At 42.5% G+C, this 22350-nt stretch overlaps 1 protein-coding gene across 1 annotated transcript in view; it reads right to left on the bottom strand.

Annotated features, from left to right (window-relative positions):
* The window catches only part of LOC137658577 (ubiquitin conjugation factor E4 B-like), a 144704-nt gene that overhangs the window by 18768 nt on the left and 103586 nt on the right, over nt 1-22350 (bottom strand). Inside the window, exons 19-21 of the mRNA XM_068393481.1 lie at nt 13372-13498; nt 12817-12901; nt 11061-11170 (exon numbers count right to left, since the gene is read on the bottom strand). Of these exons, the coding sequence (XP_068249582.1) occupies nt 11061-11170; nt 12817-12901; nt 13372-13498 (322 nt within the window). The remainder of the gene's footprint in view (nt 1-11060; nt 11171-12816; nt 12902-13371; nt 13499-22350) is intronic.

Here is a 22350-nt window from a genome sequence, read left to right as displayed (position 1 = left end):
CCAGCGATGAAAGTGTCCCTGTTAGACTCATCCACTACCTGACTGAGCATCGGTTCCTTCTCAGCATGCTCTGGATGCAATCTAGGGCTTAGTATATCTTTTGGGGCCGACGGAAAAGCCCGAAAAGCTCGACTCTGAAGATCCATACCCAGGTAGACAATGGTCTGGGATGGGACGAGCTGGGACTCCTCAAAATTGACCAGGAGGCCCAGTTCCTTGGTCAGATCCATAGTCCATCTGAGAATCTCCAGACAGCGACGACTTGTGGGAGCTCTTAAAAGCTAGTCGTCTGACGGAGCCGGACACAAGATCATGGTACTGCTGCACAGTCTGTGAACTGTCAACCATGGGGAAGCGAGGAAGTACAGTGACAACCCGAAGCTGTCTAGACTGTCTGGGTCGTACAGACAACTCCTTATCGGGTTGCTGAGGTTGCCGCACTGCGTCACAACAAGACACTTCTGCTGGTTGTTGAACGTCTTCCCAGTGACACACTGACTCCGTAAACAAAAAATCCTCTAACAAGGACTAAGCTTGGACTGCATGTCTTGCAACACAGCTCAAGGTCTATGGGAGCAGGTGTGGTAACAGACGGGGTTAGCGACTGAAGTGGAACCATTACCCTCCCTGGAAGCATGCTATGCTTAAATAAAAGTCCATAGGAGGCTAAGCAGCTAAAGGCTCCTCTCCAAATGACAGAGTCTTCAAGGGAAAATCAGAAGGAGGGAGAATAGCACTTTCTCATCTACAGGAACCATATCCGAGAAAAGCTAAGTTCTCTCAGTGAGGGTTTCACTGGTGCAAAAGCAGCAGACTAGAAGGCAACGTTATGAAACTGCTTGACAGTCTAGTGAGTTGGCAACAACCAAAGATGTGTGACTGAGAAGCATGCGGTAAGGTATGCAGAGCATGCTGTATGTAGAGCATGCTGTAAGGTAAGCAGAGCATGTTGCATGGCGTGCGGCTTATGCTGCATGGGATGAGGCTCATGCTGCATGGGATGAGGCTCATGCTGCATGGTATGAGACTCATGCTGCATGGGATGAGGCTCAAGCTGCAAGGGATGAGGCTTATGCCGCATGCGTTGAGGAGGATGCCGCATAGTATGAGGCTCCTGCCTCATGGGTTGAGGCGGTTGCCGCATAGCATGAGGCTTTTGCCTCATGGTTTGAGGAGGATGCCGCATAGCATGAGGCTCCTCATAAGCATGAGGCTGCCTCATGGGTAGAGGAGGATTTTTTAAAGAAATCTGAACCTGACACTAATCTAGCTGTCCGAGGATTTACCTGGTGAGACATCAGTCTCTTTACCAGCGAGTTTTACCAGATTTCCCCGGGCCACCACGTGACACAATTGGTAGTAATTCATTCAAATTACCCCTAACGAGTCAATATGGATAAATATCAACACAACATCGTGTTCAAATAGAAATAAATTTCTACCTCATACTTGGGATCGAACGCTAGCCCCTTCTAATGAAAGGCCAGGTCGAAACCAACCATGCCACGAGAGCCCATTCAAGAGTTGAGGTTCTTGCCTCAAGAGTGGAGGTGGCTGCCGCAAGAGTTGAGGTTGCTGCCTCAAGGATGGTGGAGGTTGCCGCAACGCAAGAGGTTGCTGCATAGCGCTGGTATCTGGCAACTCCCAATGCGGCAGCTCACGCGTGGAGGTAGGTTGAGGAACCTCAACATCATACGTCTGGCAGGGTGGACTGCGCAGAGGTGGAGTTGAGGTTGCTGCCTCGAGGATGGTGGAGGTTGTCGCACCGCAAGAGGTAGCTGCCTCGAGGATGGAGGAGGTAGTCGCAACGCATGAGGCTCCTACCTCAAGGGTAGAGGAGGTTGCTGCAAAGCATAAGGCTCCTGCCTCAAGTGTTGAGGAGGTTGCCGCGTGGCAAGAGGCTCCTGCCTCAAGGAAAGTGGAGGTTGCTGCACAGAGCTGGTATCTGGCAACTCCCAATGCGGCAGCTCACGCATGGAGGTAGCTTGAGGAACCTCAACATCATACGTCTGGCAGGCTGGACTGCGTAGAGGTGGAGGAGCGCTCGCAGGAGGAGGTGTGTTAACCTTCTCTGCCTGAAACTCCTGCATCAACACCGCAAGCTGAGACTGCATTGTCAGCAGCATAGACCACTAGAGTTTAAGAAAGACAACAACAAACGGAGCTACTGTCCGTTGAAACTGAGGGTCTAAAACAGCTGGTGCGGCAACAGACGGAGTTACTGTCAAAAAACTTGCTAAGCTAATGATATAGCTTCCTGAATAGCGAAGGCTAAACTCTAGAGCAAATACATCACCAAATCGTGAGCAATAACTCCAGAATCAACAGCGTATCCATGTAGGTCTAGCCGGAGGCACGACAGAGGAAAAATTGAGGTGGTGTTGACAAGAAGTACTAGAGTACCTGACCACAGATGGCGCTGTGGTGTTCACCCCCACCTGTATAGCGATCGCTGGCGTATCCCGACCGTAGATTTCTGTCGGCAACAGAGTTGACAGCTACATGATTATCGGGTAAGATTAATATTGAAAATTTCATTATTTTGATAATTCTAGATCTCACTGCTCTTTATATCTATTAAACTTTCAACATTTAACAAAAGAAAGTTTTCTTTTTTACATTCCCTCTCCTGTATGAGGCCCAACCCAGAAGGTAGCCCATGAATGCAGCTACCAAGCCTCACCTCCACCCCACCTCTTGGTCCTCAATATTTGAAGTCGACAGAGACCTCCATTAATACATAACCTAGAGTTAAGTATCAAGTATACTAATAATCTATTCCATGTCTAGATCCTCAGACAGCAACATTCTCACCCGTAAAAATATTTAAAAAACAATTTGAAGAAAAAACGTAAAGATGTCAACAATAAGATATAGGAAGTATATACCTTATTAGGAGGGTAATGAGGTCTATATGGTTTGCCTGCTATTATATGACAATACTTTTGAGATTCTTTACAATATCCTGCTTACTACATTTTACTTTTCATCCATTCCTTCAAGTGTTTTCTCACCTAGATTGTAACTTAATTTAGTTATGACCAGTAAACACCATTCACTTAAGAATAAATCCTTATGGTGAGTTCAAAAGAACTCTTCTATAAGATTTAGTAGGGTATCGGAATTACACTAGTATCAAAACTTGAGTATACCCTGTTCTGTGACATTCAGAGAATATAACAAATATGAACGTAAAAAAAATAAAATATTTTGAAACATTTATTTTACTTTGACTTCCATCTGAAAATCAATCAGCATTTCCCTAACCATTGCATTGTCCGATTATATATAACAACAATACCATAAGATCTGATGACAAAAACAGTAAATTTAATTTCTATGAGAATTATGAAGTTTTCTTATGGGCTACGTTAGATCTAGAAAACAATTTCTAACGAAAATTTAAGTAGCTTGGACTGGGTGCCAATTTGTGATACTGCATTATTTTATGTTTATTATTACTAATTAAAATATTTACTTTAGCATAACTTCTCGAAGTACAGAAATTTATTCTTTACAGACAGGCTACATTTTTTCTATGATTTGAAGGCAGGGGAGAATCCTAATCGGCTAAAAAAATGAGAATAAATGAATGATTGGTAGGTAAGCCACGTCTACTAAAAAATTTACAATACAGTAAGTATCCTAATCTCATGTACTTCAATGCCCTTTTTCAAGGAAAGACTCAAATTTCTTTCACTAGAAGTTTATTTAGATTTCATTGACAAAAACAGGTATTGTCTAAAAACTGTATCATTTACTGTACTACATGCTAACTACAGTGTTGGATGCATAGGCTATATGTTTTTGACAGGACTAATCTCTCAGGAAGGAGATTGTTTGTTAGATGAGGAATACTGTATCTGTACTTGAGGTTTCAAGAATGATATAAATCCTACACAAGAAAAGTCCCAATAAACTGGATAACTATAATGAAAAGGATAATTGTTTATATGAACACATTAGAATTTCAGAAATATTTAAGTCATAAATTGTACCTTTAGTTCCCTATTTTATCCTTGGATTCAAAGGGTATTTTATTTTTACAATATATTTTATTTTATTTTTGATGTCGGCTGACCACCAAAATTGGGAGAAGTGCCTTGGTAGATGAATGGACAGCAAAAATTTAGCTCATATGATAATCTAGTTTATTTAAAACACCAGAGGTTAAATATAGAGTATTTAAAATTGTGTTTGAATATCAACTATTCTATTATTATTATTATTATTACTATCCAAGCTACAACCCTAGTTGGAAAAACAAGATGCTATAAGCCCAGGGGCTCCAACAGGGAAAAATAGCCCAGTGAGGAAAGGAAATAAGGAAATAAATAAATGAAGAGAACAAATTAACAATAAATTATTCTAAAAAAAAGTAATAACGTCAAAACAGACATGTCATACATAAACTATTAACATAAAAAAAAAATGTTATTTTTATAATAAAATAAATTTTTGAATATACTTACCCGGTGATTATATAAGCTGCAACTCTGTTGCTCGACAGAAAACTCTACGTTAAAAATCCGCCAGCGATCGCAATGCAGGTAGGGGGTGTACTTCAACAGCGCCATCTGTCGTGCAGGTACTCAGTACTCAATGTAAACACAGAACTCAATTTTCTCCTCGGTCCACTGGGTCTCTATTGGGGAGTAAGGGAGGGTCCTTTAATATATAATCACCGGGTAAGTATATTCAAAAATTTATTTTATTATAAAAATAACATTTTTCAATATTAAACTTAGCCGGTGATTATATAAGCTGATTCACACCCAGGGGGGTGGGTAGAGACCAGCAATAATTGTTTACATTATTATGAGCTAAGGATTTTTTATTTCATTTTAGCAGTTATTCAAAATAACAAACATAAAATAAATAAGTACCTGGTAAGGAAGTCGACTTGAACAATTACTCTGCCTTTTTAAGTACGTCTTCCTTACGGAGCCTCGCGATCCTCTTAGGATGCTGAGCGACCCCTAGGAGCTGAAGTATCAAGGGTTGCAACCCATACAACAGGACCTCATCAAAACCTCTAATCTAGGCGCTTCTCAAGAAATGACTTTGACCACCCGCCAAATCAAGTAGGATGCGAAAGGCTTCTTAGCCTTCCGGACAACCCAAAAACAATAATAAAACATTTCAAGAGAAAGATTAAAAAGGTTATGGAATTAGGGAATTGTAGTGGTTGAGCCCTCACCCACTACTACACTCGTTGCTACGGATGGTCCCAAAGTGTAGCAGTTCTCGTAAAGAGACTGGACATTCTTAAGATAAAAAGACGCAAACACTGACTTGCTTTTCCAATAGGTTGCGTCGATTATACTTTGCAGAGATCTATTTTGTTTAAAGGCCACGGAAGTTGCGACAGCTCTAACTTCGTGTGTCCTTACCTTCAGCAAAGCTTGGTCTTCCTCATTCAGATGGGAATGAGCTTCTCGTATTAACAGTCTGATAAAATAGGATAAAGCATTCTTTGACTAGGCAAAGATAGTTTCTTAACTGAACACCATAAAGCTTCAGACGGGCCTCGTAAAGGTTTAGTTCGTTTTAAATAGAACTTAAGAGCTCTTACAGGGCATAAGACTCTTTCTAGTTCATTTCCAACCATACGATAAGTTTGGAATATCGAACGATATTGGCCAAGGCCGAGAAGGCAGCTCGTTTTTGGCTAGAAAACCAAGTTGTAGAACATGTAGCCGTTTCGGATGAGAATCCGATGTTCTTGCTGAAGGCATGAATCTCACTGACTCTTTTAGCTGTGGCTAAGCATACCAGGAAAAGAGTCTTTAAGGTGAGATCTTTCAGGGAGGCTGATTGTAGCGGTTCGAACCTGTCTGACATAAGGAATCTTAGTACCACGTCTAAATTCCAACCAGGTGTAACCAAACGACGCTCCTTCGTGGTCTCAAAAGACTTAAGGAGGTCCTGTAGATCTTTATTGTTGGAAAGATCTAAGCCTCTGTGACGGAAGACTGATGCCAACATGCTTCTGTAACCCTTGATAGAGGGAGCTGAAAGAGATCGTTCTTTCCTCAGATATAAGAGGAAGTCAGCTATTTGAGTTACAGAGGTACTGGTCGAGGATACGGATACTGACTTGCACCAGTTTCGGAAGATTTCCCACTTCGATTGGTAGACTCTAAGGGTGGATGTTCTCCTTGCTCTAGCAATCGCTCTGGCTGCCTCCTTCGAAAAGCCTCTAGCTCTCGAGAGTCTTTCGATAGTCTGAAGGCAGTCAGACGAAGAGCGTGGAGGCCTTGGTGTACCTTCTTTACGCGTGGCTGACGTAGAAGGTCCACCCTTAGGGGAAGTGTTCTGGGAACGTCTACTAGCCATCGAAGTACCTCGGTGAACCATTCTCTCGCGGGCCAGAGGGAAGCAACTAGCGTCAACCTTGTCCCTTCGTGAGAGGCGAACTTCTGCAGTACCTTGTTGACAATCTTGAACGGAGGGAATGCATATAGATCTAGATGTGACCCATCTAGGAGAAAGGCATCTATATGAACAGCTGTTGGGTCCGGGATTGGTGAGCAACATATTGGGAGCCTCTTGGTCATCGAGGTTGCGAAGAGATCTATGGTTGGCTGGCCCCAGGTGGCCCAAAGTCTCTTGCATACATCCTTGTGGAGGGTCCATTCTGTTGAAATTATTTGTCCCTTCCGACTGAGAAAATCTGCCATGACATTCAAGTTGCCTTGGATGAACCTCGTTACTAGTGATATGTCTAGACCTTTTGACCAGGTGAGGAGGTCCCTTGCGATCTCGTACAACGTCAGAGAGTAGGTCCCTCCTTGCTTGGAGATGTACGCCAAAGCCGTGGTGTTGTCCGAGTTCACCTCCACCACTTTGCCTTGAAGGAGAGACCTGAAGCTTTTCCAGGCCAGACGTACTGCCAGTAGCTCCTTGCAGTTGAAATGCATTGTCCTTTGACTCGAGTTCCATAATCCCGAGCATTCCCGACCGTCTAATGTCGCACCCCAGCCTACGTCCGATGCGTCCGAGAAGAGAACGTGGTTGAGAGTCTGAACAGTCAGGGGAAGACCCTCTCTTAGGTTGATATAGTCCTTTCACCAAGTCAGACAAGACTTTATCTTTCCGGAAACCGGGATCGAGACCGCTTCTAGCGTCTTGTCCTTTTTCCAGTGAAAAGCTAGATGGTATAGAAGAGGACGGAGGTGTAGTCTTCCTAGTGACACAAATTGATCCACGGATGACAGTGTCCCTACCAGACTCATCCACAGCCTGACTGAGCAGCGTTCCTTCTTCAGCATCTTCTGGATGGATAGCAGGGCTGGGGGCTGATCGTCTTGTTCAGCAACGTCCTCATCAGAGGGTTCCTCATCCGAAACTGATGAGGAAACGGCAACGGAGTGGGCAACGTCTGACTCGCTGAATCCGGTCGCACTGGTGGATGCGTGACGGAGCCGGACGCAAAATCATGGAACTGCTGCACAGTCTGTGAACTGTCAACAACCATGGGTGCGCGAGGAAGTACAGCGTCAACCCGAAACTGTCTAGACCGTCTGGGTTGTGCAGTCAACACCCTACCGGGTTGCTGAGGTTGACGCACTGCGTCACAACAAGTCACCTCTGCTGGTTGTTGAACGTCCTGAACGTCAACAACCACCTCCGAGCGTCGCTTAACGTCAACGTGTGGCTGGCAACCCACACTGTGTCGCATCGGTGGAGGAACCACCTCAACTGGCAGACGCGAGTAGGTTACCTCAGCGTCAACAGGGCGCACAACCGACCGGTTGGAAGGTTGTTGGCCAGAAGGAGGAACCACCTCAACTGGCAGACGCGAGTAGGTTACCTCAGCGTCAACAGGGCGCACAACCGACCGGTTGGAAGGTGTTTGGCCAGAAGGTTCTTCTCCGCATTTAAGTCCTCTATCAAGGACGCAAGCTTGGACTGCATGTCTTGCAGCAAAGCCCATTTAGGGTCTACGGGAGCAGGTGTGGCAACAGACGGGGTTAGCGACTGAGGCGGAACCGTTTACCATCCCTGAAAGCCTTGTTATGTGTGACATAATAGTACAGCAAAACTTCAAAGGCTCGACAAAAGCTGAGAAGTTGACCTGTAAACAACTTGGAGTGTCTCCTGGCTAGGAGCCAGGGCGAGTCTACCAGAATTGAGAAGTCTATCTGGGCAGAGGCATGAACTCCCAAGCCGAGAACTTCTCTCGTGTCATATCAGACTCTCGCTCTATAAGCCAGTTTAAAAGAAGGGAAATCAAAGGCTGTATCCCTAAAACTCCTCCTGGTGCAAAAACCAGTCGCCTAGCCAACGTAACGCTCTCTAGGAGAGCGAGAGAGCACTAGCTTAAAAACAACGGCTTCGAAGTAGCTAGGCCTAGTGTAAGTTCTGACGTTAAGGCGAACGAGGAGCAGCAGTTACAAGATCCGGACGAAGATCCTTAAAAAAATCATCATGATTTAATTAAAGTCCATAGGAGGCTAAGCAGCTTAAGGCTCCTCTCCATCTGACAGAGTCCTCAAGGGAATATCAGTAGGAGGGAGAACAGCAACTTCCTCATCTACAGGAACCTTGTCCGATAAAAGCTAGGTTACATCAGTGAGTCTCTCACTGGTGCATTAGTAGCAGACCAGAAGGCAACGTCATGTAACTGCTTGACAGTCTGTGAACTGTCAACAACTGAACTGTCAACCACAACAGGTGCGTGAGGACGTACAGTGTCCACTCGAGACTGCTTTGACTGTCTAGACTGAGCAGTCAAAACAACTCTAGAATGCGGAGGTTGACGCACCGCGTCAAAACAAAACAACAGACTGTTGTTGTACCTCGCGAACGTCAACGGAAGGTTCCGTGCGTCGCTGAACGTCAAAATGCGGCTGGCAGGGTACACTGGAACGCATGGGTGGCGGGACTCTCTCAGCTGGAGTGCGGCAGAAGGTCGCCTCAGCGTCCACAGGACGCACAACCGTGGTTGGTTGTAGGCTAGAGGTTGGTGCAGTGTCAACCTTCTCCGCACGAAAGTCCTGCATCAATGACGTTAACTGAGACTGCATGGTCTGCAGCAAAGACCACTTAGGGTCTACAGGAGCAGGTGCGGCAACAGACGGTGTGACTGCCTGATGCGGTACCGCTTTGCCTCTCTTAGGAGGTGAGCAGTCGTCGGAAGACTGCAGCGAGTCCGAACTGACCCAGTGGCTACAACTGGGCCGTTGGACTTGCGCGGAAGGGACCGACTTGCGCTTAATAAGCCGCGAGACCTTGGTCCATGGTTTCTTACGAGAAACCTCTTCCGCAGACGAGGAATAAATGGGCTCTCTCGTCTTTGAGTGGGTGGGGCGATCTTGGGAAGATACGCCCGAAACCACAGAGGGAAAACGTCTGTTCGTTGATCAAGGCCTCTCGAACCCTTAAGTCGTTCGACATTACTTCTCCCCTGGGCTTGGGAGCTTGCAAGAGGTCCCGGACTAGGTGAACGACAGGCACGAACAGACGAACCCTCGGACGCAACACTGTAACACTTTGCGCATATCACTTTATCGATTTTCTGTTTTGCACTTATTTCACTGAGATCGAAACTTTTACTGATTTCTACCTGAAACACGCAATTCTACCCTTCATTAAAAGGTAGTAATTGCGAAATCAGTCGTAAAATGCAGCTCATTAATACTAGCAAAAAAACAGAAAACATATATTAAGATAAAAAATTCAGTGGCTGGGAAAGAGACTAAACGCTAGTTCATATAAACTACGTTTTCAATCTCTCACCGCACATAGCCTGGGGACAAGAATAAAAACCTAGAAACGTTTTACCTTCCTCCCCGTACAGAGACTAGGGACGAGAGTAACACGAGAACAACGTTACCCGCTTGAACGGAACGTTTTCTCTCCTCTCTCTCCCTCTCTATCTCTCTCTCTCTTTCTCTCTTGATTTCGCACCTAAGAGAAGAGCCCAATTATATATCGTCAAAAAAACATGTTATTTGACTAAAGGAAAAAACTGAAAGGTTTTCCAAATAAAAAGTTCCTTTAATATAGAATTTAAAACATTTAAGCTAAGAAAGAATGAACAAAACGTCAGAATCGATTTACTCTTACTGCAAAGTGAAACCGTGATACACTCTCTCTCTATCGTAACGATAGAGCGCATGTTGAACGTCCTGAACGTCAACAACTGCGTAGTCTAAACGTTAGTTCATCTTTGAAAAAAGTACGAAGACTATCAAAGAAATTCTTTCATAAAACATTACATTTAAAAAGTTTTAAATTCTTTAAAGGCTAAATACGATATAACGGGCTCAACGTTGATTAACTTCAGTTCCAAGTTAGGACCGCCTACTATCAGGAAAGGTCGCATATAAACAAAACATAAAAATTTATTTTTATATGTTTATAATAAATGGAAAGTTAATCGAAGAGGCCTAATAAAGGCGGAGAGATATAAAATATATAGATCTATAACGTGTTAAGCAAAATTACTAAAAACCTAAACACACTTCCGTCTAAGGGAAGGGTCGGCCATTTAAAAGTGAAAGAGAGTCCATACTCTCTTTGTCACCATAATTAAATCTATCCAAAACGAGTTCAAGTTTTGAGATGAAGATAAAACACCTGCATAGCGAAAGCTCAAAACTAGAATAGTGTACTTCACCAAATAGTTGTGAAAACAAATCCAGTTAGTAACAGCGAATTAGTAGGTCTTGCCGGTAGCCCGACAGAGAGAAAATTGAGTTCTGTGTTTACATTGAGTACTGAGTACCTGCACGACAGATGGCGCTGTTGAAGTACACCCCCTACCTGCATTGCGATCGCTGGCGGATTTTTAACGTAGAGTTTTCTGTCGAGCAACAGAGTTGCAGCTTACTGTATATAATCACCGGCTGTTTAATATTGAAAAATATATCATAAATAAACTATAAAAAAAGACTCATGTCCGCCTGGTCAACAAAAAAGCATTTGCTCCAACTTTGAGCTTTTGAAGTTCTACTGATTCAACTACCCGATTAGGAAGATCATTCCACAACTTGGTAACAGCTGGAATAAAACTTCTAAAGTACTTCTAGACAAAATAAAAAGGGAGTTACCTGCATTGTCTTTCATCAGTAGCCAATAATCTCTGACGACTCTGTTGTTGTTCTCTTGTCTGTTTAGACCATGTTCCCCTCTCCATTTCCTCTTGCACTTCATGAATACGCTGAATTGGTGGAAAACGCATAGTTAGAGAAACCAAAACAAATTCTGTAAATCTTACATAAAAAAAAAGTGACTAATACAGTACATATATGTGCTATAGAAATGCATCACTGATCATTAAAATGAAAATTTTACGACAGCTTTTCCCTTCATTAGGTTTAATGTGAAAAGTATTCTCTTAACTTTACTCTGTCTTGTAGTCTTTCTGCTAAAGCTCACATCACACATCAGGTCTAGTTACTCATCTATCCTGTTCTCCAAGATTTATTTGACTCACTCATGGTCTTTAGTCTACTACTCATGCATCAATTGCTTTTTAAACCAACTGGTCCTCACCCCTTTATATCACACACCCAAACCATTCCAATCTTTATTATTTATGTCAATTTTTATGCTTTTCTCCCCTACTTTCCCATTCTTCATAAAATATTCTTGCAAAACTCTGGCTATGAATATCCTCATTCTAGTCACACATTTACCTCGTCTGCATTTTCCCTAGTTTCAATACAATTCTTCATAAAATATTCTTGCAAAACTCTGGCTATGAATATCTTCATTCTAGTCAGGCATTTACCTCGTCTCCATTTTCCCTTTTAGTTTCAATATACAGATTAGTATCTGTCTTTTGAACCAACATTTGTCTTTTCTTCTCTCTACATTTTGATTTAACAGTAGTTATTGCTCTCCTTGTTATCTGTGCTACAGCAACTCATTTTTTACTAACTTCCCCACTTTTGCTCTACAGTGCTGTCTGGCCCAAAGACAACAATGGCTACACTTCTAGTACATCGATCTCCACTTCCATACATAATTCTTATCAATTATTAAATGCATCTTCTGTGATTCTTTAACATTTAGTACAAAGTACTGAGTTGAGACTCAACCAACACCACCACATAGCCACTTTCCTGCTTGTACATTTCCCTTTACTCCATTTCTTCATAAGCTTTGCATTGATCATCTCAAATATAATTCTTTCAACCTTTTTAACTTTTTCATAAACCTTTTTTCAGAATCTACTATTAACATAAGGTCATCAAGGTATTAAGTAGCTCTTATTATTATGATAATCAGCACTAATTCATTATGAACACCAACAATTATCTTTAATACATCAGCTACACTTACCACTATCGTCCCTCTGCATCTAGCAATATAGTAGAATAACTTACCTAACTTAATGACTTTCTGGTATCCTCTGACTTATATTGCCCTTTTAATTACTTATTGTGGCATTAAACCAAATTCCCTTTTAAGGCACATGAATAATTGGATTTATCTCTCCCTCTTTATAAGGAACTTTTGCTGTAGCTGCCTTATTATAAAGAAAACTCCTACTGTTTTGACTTCTAGCATAAAGTTAACTCAGCATCCCCTCTCACCCTTCTAATATTTTCACAGTATGCTTGAGCAATATTTATTAGTCTTTAGTTTCCACATGGTAGTTTATAGTTTACTAAAATCCCTACGTTTCAATTCATTCCTCAATGAACTGTATTTTACAATATGAAAATAACCCAGTCCTTGAAAAAGTTTTGGAAATATAATATAACTGATTCCTAGACATTAAGAAAATCTATGATTCTCATGTTCAGGTCCTCTAAAACAATACTGTAAATAAGTTGCCAAAACACTGAATTATCTCACCTTAAGTGCGTCTAATGATTCATCTAACAAAAAGGTGGTATCATTCATGAGGAGGTTAACAAACTTCACGAACTCCTTTCCTGAGCTGTAAGGGAAAATAAGTCTTATTATAACTAAAGTAGGCTGTGGAAAATTTTCAAAATAAAATATATTGCAGACATGACATCAGAAACTTAAAATCAGTATAGTTTTTTCATTTCAACATGAAAAGACTACACATATTCAAGAACAGTATTGCTGAGTATGACTTAATTTATATGTTTAAATTAACATTACAATTCTATCTACATTCTCTTAAGGACAACAGTTTTAAATATTAGTCTTGTAAAAATGCTCTTTGCATTTAAGACAATTGAAACAAATCCTCATCATCACCATGCCTTAAAATCTGTCCAAAATTTTGACAAACATTGTAGGAAATACATTTCTCTTATTGGATATAAAATTCAAACTCAAGATTAAACTTTTTAGTATAGTATAGAGAGAAACGCAAACATAAGATTTATTGAAAGAACATATAGAAAAATCATAGAAGTTATAATTCTATAATCTTACTTGGATTCTGTAATAACAGCCTGCCTGTGCTGTCTATCATTCCAAAGGCTCTTGAAAATTATGCTGATGTGATACCGGATCGTGAATTTGTCATAAAATTCACTGCTAGCGCCAGTAGACTCCACCACTGAGGAAAAAGTTTCCATCAGAACATCTATAAATTCTATCTATAAAAAAGTAAAAAGGATGAGTTCGTTTAAATGTTTATTGTATGCAAAATCCCATGTTTCATCTCCTCAACACTGCATTTTTAATTAATCAACAATATTATGAATAAACTTAACTGCCTTCAATCTTCTAAATTTGAAAAAGAAAATAGATGACCCTAAGGTATTAGAGATAGGCCAAAATAGAATATAATTTCTAAAATGGTACAACCTCTTTCTTACCTAAAAATTATAATTTTCAAGCAATAGTTTACGCTTATTATCAAGTTTCTTTCTAACGAGAGTGTAGAATCAAAGAACAGTAATAACAAAACAAAATTAAATTCTCTTGCCATTCAACTTTTAAAAAGCTGGAATTCTGATAATGAAATTTGCTATGTCTATACAGTACTCACCTGTCGTTTATACTCCTTTTTTATACAATAAGTTGGTTTATCAATATTTACACCTTGAATTAACAAAAAAATACCATTTCCTTTCCTTTTAATAGAAAACTGTCTAGAGTAAAGTAATGAGACACAATAGTGGTTAATAGCAAGAAGTCGAACCATTCCATATCCTCTTGAAATCACAAGTCAGTGGGGAGGATGGTAGGCATATATATGAACACTGGGTGAGTATAAGAATAAAAACCTCATCATCAAAATTACATTTATTTCTATAAACCTCCCCTGATGTTCATATTGCCAACTCCCACACTCAGGAGGAGGTGATATGCCAGTGAAGGAAAAGGATGGGAGATTATTTAAAATGCATAAAAAAAATTAGAATTCTAGACTCAAATGGTCTACATCATCCTTGAAATACAAGACTCCAGATTGTACTGTATTTCTAGATATTTGAAATATTTAGAAAATAAGAAAATGATAAATTACTGGAGAAAAGTTAGAAGCCAACCATAGACTAATTTTCATTATCATCTTTTTAATACTCTATTTCTAAGACTTTACTAAACTTTTTTCATTGTCTATTCATTACGTATGGGAACTGAAGTATATGAGCTGAAGAGACTTGTTTAAGCAAGTGAGGTACTAATCCCTACATTTACCAAGAAGGGTAAAGCATGAGATGAGCTAGTAGCTGAGCTTGCAAGCAAACAATGCATAACCATTCAAAAGCGATCCAATTGAACAATTTAGCAACGAATGCAGGAATGGAAGACTTCAGTATCAAAAGGCTCTAAAATAATTAAAGAATTGGAGGCTCTACTAGAGGATCTTGACTCTAATGCACAGTGATTATTCAAAACCCTTACTGATTGGAGCACTATTAGCACCCAAATTTGCTAGTCAGGTTAGGATTAGCATGTAAGAGCAGAATTAACACCAACTACCAAGGACTCACTGGTAAAAATGTAAGAACTTTGAATCACAACGCTATCAAAACTTGGCTGGGTTGTGGTGGCCTATTGGAAATGTCCCTGGCTGGTGATCACCAGACTGGGGTTCGAGTCCCGCTCAAACTCATTAGTTCTTTTGGTGGCTGCAACCTCACCATCCTTGTGAGCTAAGGATGGTCCTAACATGGGTGAAGAGGGGGTTTTGGGCAATGTCACTGTTCCTTGCCTCTGCCATTCAAGACCAGACTTTAAACTTTCAATTTTCTATTAGAGAACGATGATAGAACGTCATATTCATCATCATCCTCACTATAAACAACTAGCCTAGTCTTCTCTGGATATCACTCTGATCTAAAAACAGGTTTCATTAGCACTCAAACTTGAAAAAGACTTTCCCTGAGAGGAACAATGAGTCAATCACACTTCTCACGATGGTAATAACAGTACTATCCCTACACAGTAATTACTTACCAAGTCAGAGGAAGACGACTCAAAACCAATAAGACTTAAAATCTGGATGAGGTGTACTTCAAGAATGAACCAATGCTAGAGAAAAACTGAAATAACAAAGAAGCCCTGGGTCTTGCTTCTTGCCATTGCTCGCTAGCGTGTCTTGTTACTCCACTACAGGCATGTGTCTATTACAAGGAAGGAAACTGGGAAATTTGTAAAATTTTAGGGGCAAATGTCAATAAACTAAGTTTCAGTAGAAGTAATATGTTATTTTCATTAGTAAAATAAATTTTTGAATATACTTACCCGGTGATCATATAGCTGTCAGCTCTGCTGCCCGACAGAAAAACCTAAGGACAAAATACGCCAGCGATCGCTATACAGGTGGGGGTGTACATCAACAGCGCCATCTGTCGAGCAGGTACTCAAGTACTCCATGTCAACACAGAACCAATTTTCTCCTCTGCCCACTGGGTCTCTATTGGGGAGGAAGGGAGGGTCCTTTAATTTATGATCACCGGGTAAGTATACAGTATTCAAAAATTTATTTTACTAATGAAAATAACATTTTTCAATATTAAACTTAGCCGGTGATCATATAGCTGATTCACACCCAGGGGGGTGGGTAGAGACCAGCATGACATGTTGACATTATTATGAGCTAAGTATTTTGTATTTCATTTTAGCAGTTATTCAAAATAACAAACATAAAATCAATAAGTACCTGGTAAGGAAGTCGACTTGAACAATTACTCTGCCTTTTTAAGTACGTCTTCCTTACTGAGCCTCGCGATCCTCATAGGATGCTGAGCGACTCCTAGGAGCTGAAGTATGAAGGGTTGCAACCCATACTAAAGGACCTCATCAAAACCTCTAATCTAGGCGCTTCTCAAGAAAAGACTTTGACCACCCGCCAAATCAAGTAGGATGTGAAAGGCTTCTTAGCCTTCCGGACAACCCAAAAACAATAATAAAACATTTCAAGAGAAAGATTAAAAAAAAGGTTATGGAATTAGGGAATTGTAGTGGTTGAGCCCTCACCCACTACTGCACTCGTTGCTACGAATGGTCCCAGAGTGTAGCAGTTCTCGTAAAGAGACTGGACATTCTTAAGATAAAAAGACGCGAACACTGATTTGCTTTTCCAATAGGTTGCGTCAAATATACTTTGCAGAGATCTATTTTGTTTAAAGGCCACGGAAGTTGCGACAGTTCTAACTTCGTGTGTCCTTACCTTCAGCAAAGCTTGGTCTTCCTCATTCAGATGGGAATGAGCTTCTCGTATTAACAGTCTGATAAAATAGGATAAAGCCTTCTTTGACATAGGCAAAGATGGATTCTTAACTGAACACCATAAAGCTTCAGACGGGCCTCGTAAAGGTTTTAAAATAGAACTTAAGAGCTCTTACAGGACATAAGACTCTTTCTAGTTCATTTCCAACCAAACGATAAGTTTGGAATATCGAACGATATTGGTCAAGGCCGAGAAGGCAGCTCGTGTTTGGCTAGAAAACCAAGTTGTAGAACATGTAGCCGTTTCGGATGAGAATCCGATGTTCTTGCTGAAGGCATGAATCTCACTGACTCTTTTAGCTGTGGCTAAGCATATCAGGAAAAGAGTCTTAAAGGTGAGATCTTTCAGGGAGGCTGATTGTAGCGGTTCGAACCTGTCTGACATAAGGAATCTTAGTACCACGTCTGAATTCCAACCAGGTGTAACCAAACGACGCTCCTTCGTGGTCTCAAAAGACTTAAGGAGGTCCTGTAGATCTTTATTGTTGGAGAGATCAAAGCCTCTGTGACGGAAGACTGATGTCAACATGCTTCTGTAACCCTTGATAGTGGGAGCTGAAAGAGATCGTTCTTTCCTCAGATATAAGAGAAAGTCAGCTATTTGAGTTACAGAGGTACTGGTCGAGGATACGGATACTGACTTGCACCAGTTTCGGAAGATTTCCCACTTCGATTGGTAGACTCTAAGGGTGGATGTTCTCCTTGCTCTAGCAATCGCTCTGGTTGCCTCCTTCGAAAAGCCTCTAGCTCTCGAGAGTCTTTCGATAGTCTGAAGGCAGTCAGACGAAGAGCGTGGAGGCCTTGGTGTACCTTCTTTACGCGTGGCTGACGTAGAAGGTCCACCCTTAGGGGAAGTGTTCTGGGAACGTCTACTAGCCATCGAAGTACCTCGGTGAGCCATTTTCTCGCGGGCCAGAGGGAAGCAACTAGCGTCAACCTTGTCCCTTCGTGAGAGGCGAACTTCTGCAGTACCTTGTTGACAATCTTGAACGGAGGGAATGCATATAGATCTAGATGTGACCAAACTAGTAGAAAGGCATCTATATGAACTGCTGCTGGGTCCGGGATTGGTGAGCAAAATATTGGGAGCCTCTTGGTCATCGAGGTTGCGAAGAGATCTATGGTTGGCTGGCCCCAGGTGGCCCAAAGCCTCTTGCATACATCCTTGTGGAGGGTCCATTCTGTTGGAATTATTAGTTCCTTCCGACTGAGACAATCTGCCATGACATTCAAGTTGCCTTGGATGAACCTCGTTACTAGTGAAATATCTAGACCTTTGACCAGGTGAGGAGGTCCCTTGCGATCTCGTACCATGTCAGAGAGTAGGTCCCTCCTTGCTTGGAGATGTACGCCAAAGCCATGGTGTTGTCCGAGTTCACCTCCACCACTTTGCCTTGAAGGAGAGACCTGAAGCTTTTCCAGGTCAGACGTACTGCCAGTAGCTTCTTGCAGTAGAAATGCATTGTCCTTTGACTCGAGTCCCATAATCCCGAGCATTCCCTACCGTCTAATGTCGCACCCCAGCCTACGTCCGATGCGTCCGAGAAGAGAACGTGGTTGGGAGTCTGAACAGTCAGGGGAAGACCCTCTCTAAGGTTGATACAGTCCTTTCACCAAGTCAGACCAGACTTTATCTTTCCGGAAACCGGGATCGAGACCGCTTCTAGCGTCTTGTCCTTTTTCCAGTGAAAAGCTAGATGGTATAGAAGAGGACGGAGGTGTAGTCTTCCTAGTGACACAAATTGATCCACGGATGACAGTGTCCCTACCAGACTCATCCACAGCCTGACTGGGCAGCGTTCCTTCTTCAGCATCTTCTGGATGGATAGCAGGGCTGGGGGTTGATCGTCTTGTTCAGCAACGTCCTCATCAGAGGGTTCCTCATCCGAAACTGATGAGGAAACGGCAACGGAGTGGGCAACGTCTGACTCGCTGAATCCGGTCGCACTGGTGGATGCGTGACGGAGCCGGACGCAATATCATGGTACTGCTGCACAGTCTGTGAACTGTCAACAACCATGGGGACGCGAGGAAGTACAGCGTCAACCCGAAACTGTCTAGACTGTCTGGGTTGTGCAGTCAACACCCTACCGGGTTTCTGAGGTTGACGCATCTGGGTTGTGCAGTCAACACCCTACCGGGTTTCTGAGGTTGACGCACTGCGTCACAACAAGTCACCTCTGCTGGTTGTTGAACGTCTTACTAGTGACACACTGAACGTCAACAACCACCTCCGAGCGTCGCTTAACGTCAACGTGCGACTGGCAACCCACACTGGGTCGCATCGGTGGAGGAACCACCTCAACTGGCAGACGCGAGTAGGATACCTCAGCGTCAACAGGGCGCACAACCAACCGGTAGGAAGGTTGTTGGCCAGAAGGTTCTTCTCCGTATTAAGTCCTCTATCAAGGACACAAGCTTGGACTGCATGTCTTGCAGCAAAGCCCATTTAGGGTCTACGGGAGCAGGTGTGGCAACAGACGGGGTTAGCGACTGAAGCGGAACCATTTACCATCCCTGGAAGCCTTGTTATGTGTGACATAATAGTACAGCAAAACTTCAAAGGCTCGACAAAAGTTGAGAAGTTGACCTGTAAACAACTGGAGCGTCTCCTGGCTAGGTGCCTGGGCGAGTCTACCAGAATTGAGAAGTCTACCTGGGCAGAGGCATGAACTCCCAAGCCGAGAACTTCTCTCGTGTCCTATCAGACTCTCGCTCTAAAAGCCAGATAAAAAGAAGGGAAATCAAAAGGCTGTATCCCTAAAACTCCTCCTGGTGCAAAAACCAGTCGCCTAGCCAACGTAACGCTCTCTAGGAGAGCGAGAGAGCACTAGCTTAACAACAACGGCTTCGAAGTAGCTAGGCCTAGTGTAAGTTCTGGCGTGAGGCGAACGAGGAGCAGCAGTTACAAGATCCGGACGAAGATCCTTAAAAAATCATCATGATTTAATTAAAGTCCATAGGAGGCTAAGCAGCTTAAGGCTCCTCTCCAAATGACAGAGTCCTCAAAGGAATATCAGTAGGAGGGAGAACAGCACTTTCTCATCTACAGGAACCTTGTCCGAGAAAAGCTAGGTTATCTCAGTGAGGGTCTCACTGGTGCATTAGCAGCAGACCAGAAGGCAACGTTATGTAACTGCTTGACAGTCTGTGAACTGTCAAAAACTGAACTGTCAACCACAACAGGTGCGTGAGGACATACAGCACTGGTGCATTAGCAGCAGACCAGAAGGCAACGTTATGTAACTGCTTGACAGTCTGTGAACTGTCAAAAAACTGAACTGTCAACCACAACAGGTGCGTGAGGACATACAGCACTGGTGCATTAGAAGCAGACCAGAAGGCAACGTCATGTAACTGCTTGACAGTCTGTGAGCTGGCAACAACCAAAGCTGTGTGGGGAAGCCTCAACTCCTGACTGACTAGTCTGCTGCGGGCGAGTGGCGGTAACCACAGTGGGTTGCGGAGGCTGACGCACCGTGTCAAAACACGGCAGCTTAACTCCACCCTCCTGTTGTTGTGGTAGCACACGCACGTCAACGGAGGGTTCCGTGCGTCTGTGAACGTCAGCATGCGTCTGGCAGGGTCGACTGCGCATGGGTGGAGGAGCTCTCACAGCTGGAGTGTGGGAGCAGGCAGCCACAGCGTCTGCTGGGCGCACAACCGTGGTAGGTTGTAGGCTAACGGGTGCAGCGTCAACCTTCTCCGCACGATACTCCTGCAAAAAAGATGCTAACTGTGTCTGCATAGACTGTAGCAAAGACCACTTAGGGTCTACAGCAGCAGGTGCGGCAACAGACGGTGTTACTGCCTGTTGCGGTACCGCTTTACCTCTCTGAGGAGGTGTGCAGTCATCGGAAGACTGCAGCGAGTCCGAACTGACCCAGAGGCTACACCTGGGCCGTTGGACTTGCGCGGAAGGGACCGACTTGCACTTAATAAGCTGCGAGACCTTGGTCCAAGGTTTCTTACGAGAAACCTCTTCCGCAGACGAGAAGTAAATGGGCTCTCTCGTCTTTGTGTGGGTGGGGCGATCTTGGGTAGATACGCCCGAAACCACGGAGGGAAAAACGTCTGTTCGTTGATCAAGGCCTGACGAACCCATAAGTCGTTCGACATTACTTCTCCCCTGGGCTTGGGAGCTTGCAAGAGGTCCCGGACTAGGTGAACGACAGGCACGAACAGACGAACCCTCGGACGCAACACTGTAACACTTTGCGCATATCACTTTATCACTTCGATTTTCTGTTTTGCACTTATTTCACTGAAATCGAAACTTTTACTGCTTTCTACCTGAAACACGCAATCCTACCCTTCATTAATAGGTAGTAATTGCGAAAACAGTCGTATAATGCAACAGAAAACATATATAAAGATAAAGAATTCAGTGGCTGGGAAAGAGACTAAACACTAGTTCAAATAAACTACGTTTACAATCTCTCACCGCACATAGTCTGGGAACAAGAATAAAACCCTAGAAACGTTTTACCTTCTTCCCCGTACAGCGACTAGGGAGGAGAGTAAAACGAGAACAACGTTACCCGCTTGAACGAAACGTTTTTTCTCCTCTCTCTCCCTCCGTCTCTATCTCTCTCTCTCTTTCTCTCTTGAATTCGCACCTGAGAGAAGAGCCCAATTATATATCGTCAAAACATGTTATTTGCTAAAGGAAAAAAACTGAAAGGTTTTCCAAATAAAAAGTTCCTTTAATTTAGAATTTAAACCATTTAAGCTAAGAAAGAATGAACGAAACGCCAGAATCGGTTTACTCTAACTGCAAAGTGAAACCGTGATACACTCTCTCTCTATCGTAACGATAGAGCGCATGTTGAACGTCCTGAACGTCAACAACTGCGTAGACTAAAAAACTAAACGTTAGTTCATCTTTGAAAACAGTACGAGACTATCAAAGAAATTCTTTCATAAAACATTAAATTTAAAAAGTTTTAAATTCTTTAAAGGTTAAATACGATATAACGGGCTCAACGTTGATTAACTTAGGTTCCAAGTTAGGACCGCCTACTATCAGGAAGGTCGCATATAAACAAAACATAAAAATTTATTTTTATATGTTTATAATAAATGGAAAGTTAATCGAAGAGGCCTAATAAAGGCGGAGAGATATAAAATATATAGATCTATAACGTGTTAAGCAAAATTACTAAAAACCTAAACACACTTCCGTCTAAGGGAAGGGTCGGCCATTTAAAAGTGAAAGAGTCCATACTCTCTTTGTCACCATAATTAAATCTATCCAAAACGAGTTCAAGTTTTGAAATGAAGATAAAACCCCTGCATAGCGAAAACTCAAAACTGGAATAGTGTACTTCACCAAATAGTTGTGAAAACAAATCCAGTTAGTAACAGCGTATTTAGTAGGTCTTGCCAGTGGCACGAGAGAGAGAAAATTGGTTCTGTGTTGACATGGAGTACTTGAGTACCTGCTCGACAGATGGCGCTGTTGATGTACACCCCCACCTGTATAGCGATCGCTGGCGTATTTTGTCCTTAGGTTTTTCTGTCGGGCAGCAGAGCTGACAGCTATATGATCACCGGCTAAGTTTAATATTGAAAAATGAAAATTAAGGGAGGATCATAGAAATAATGTAACTCCCTTGTCAAAGGACATACCAAATAGAGTTAAGGGAAGAGATAATACACACACCTAAAACTGATTCTATGCTCTCCACACTATAACAGTGAATGTTTGGAATGAAGTGTGTTATT

The sequence above is a fragment of the Palaemon carinicauda genome, chromosome 1, assembly GCF_036898095.1.
Source record: "Palaemon carinicauda isolate YSFRI2023 chromosome 1, ASM3689809v2, whole genome shotgun sequence".
Classification (NCBI taxonomy): domain Eukaryota; kingdom Metazoa; phylum Arthropoda; class Malacostraca; order Decapoda; family Palaemonidae; genus Palaemon; species Palaemon carinicauda.
The sequence above is the reverse complement of the archived record's forward strand: the minus strand, read 5'-3'. Positions and strand labels throughout refer to the sequence as shown.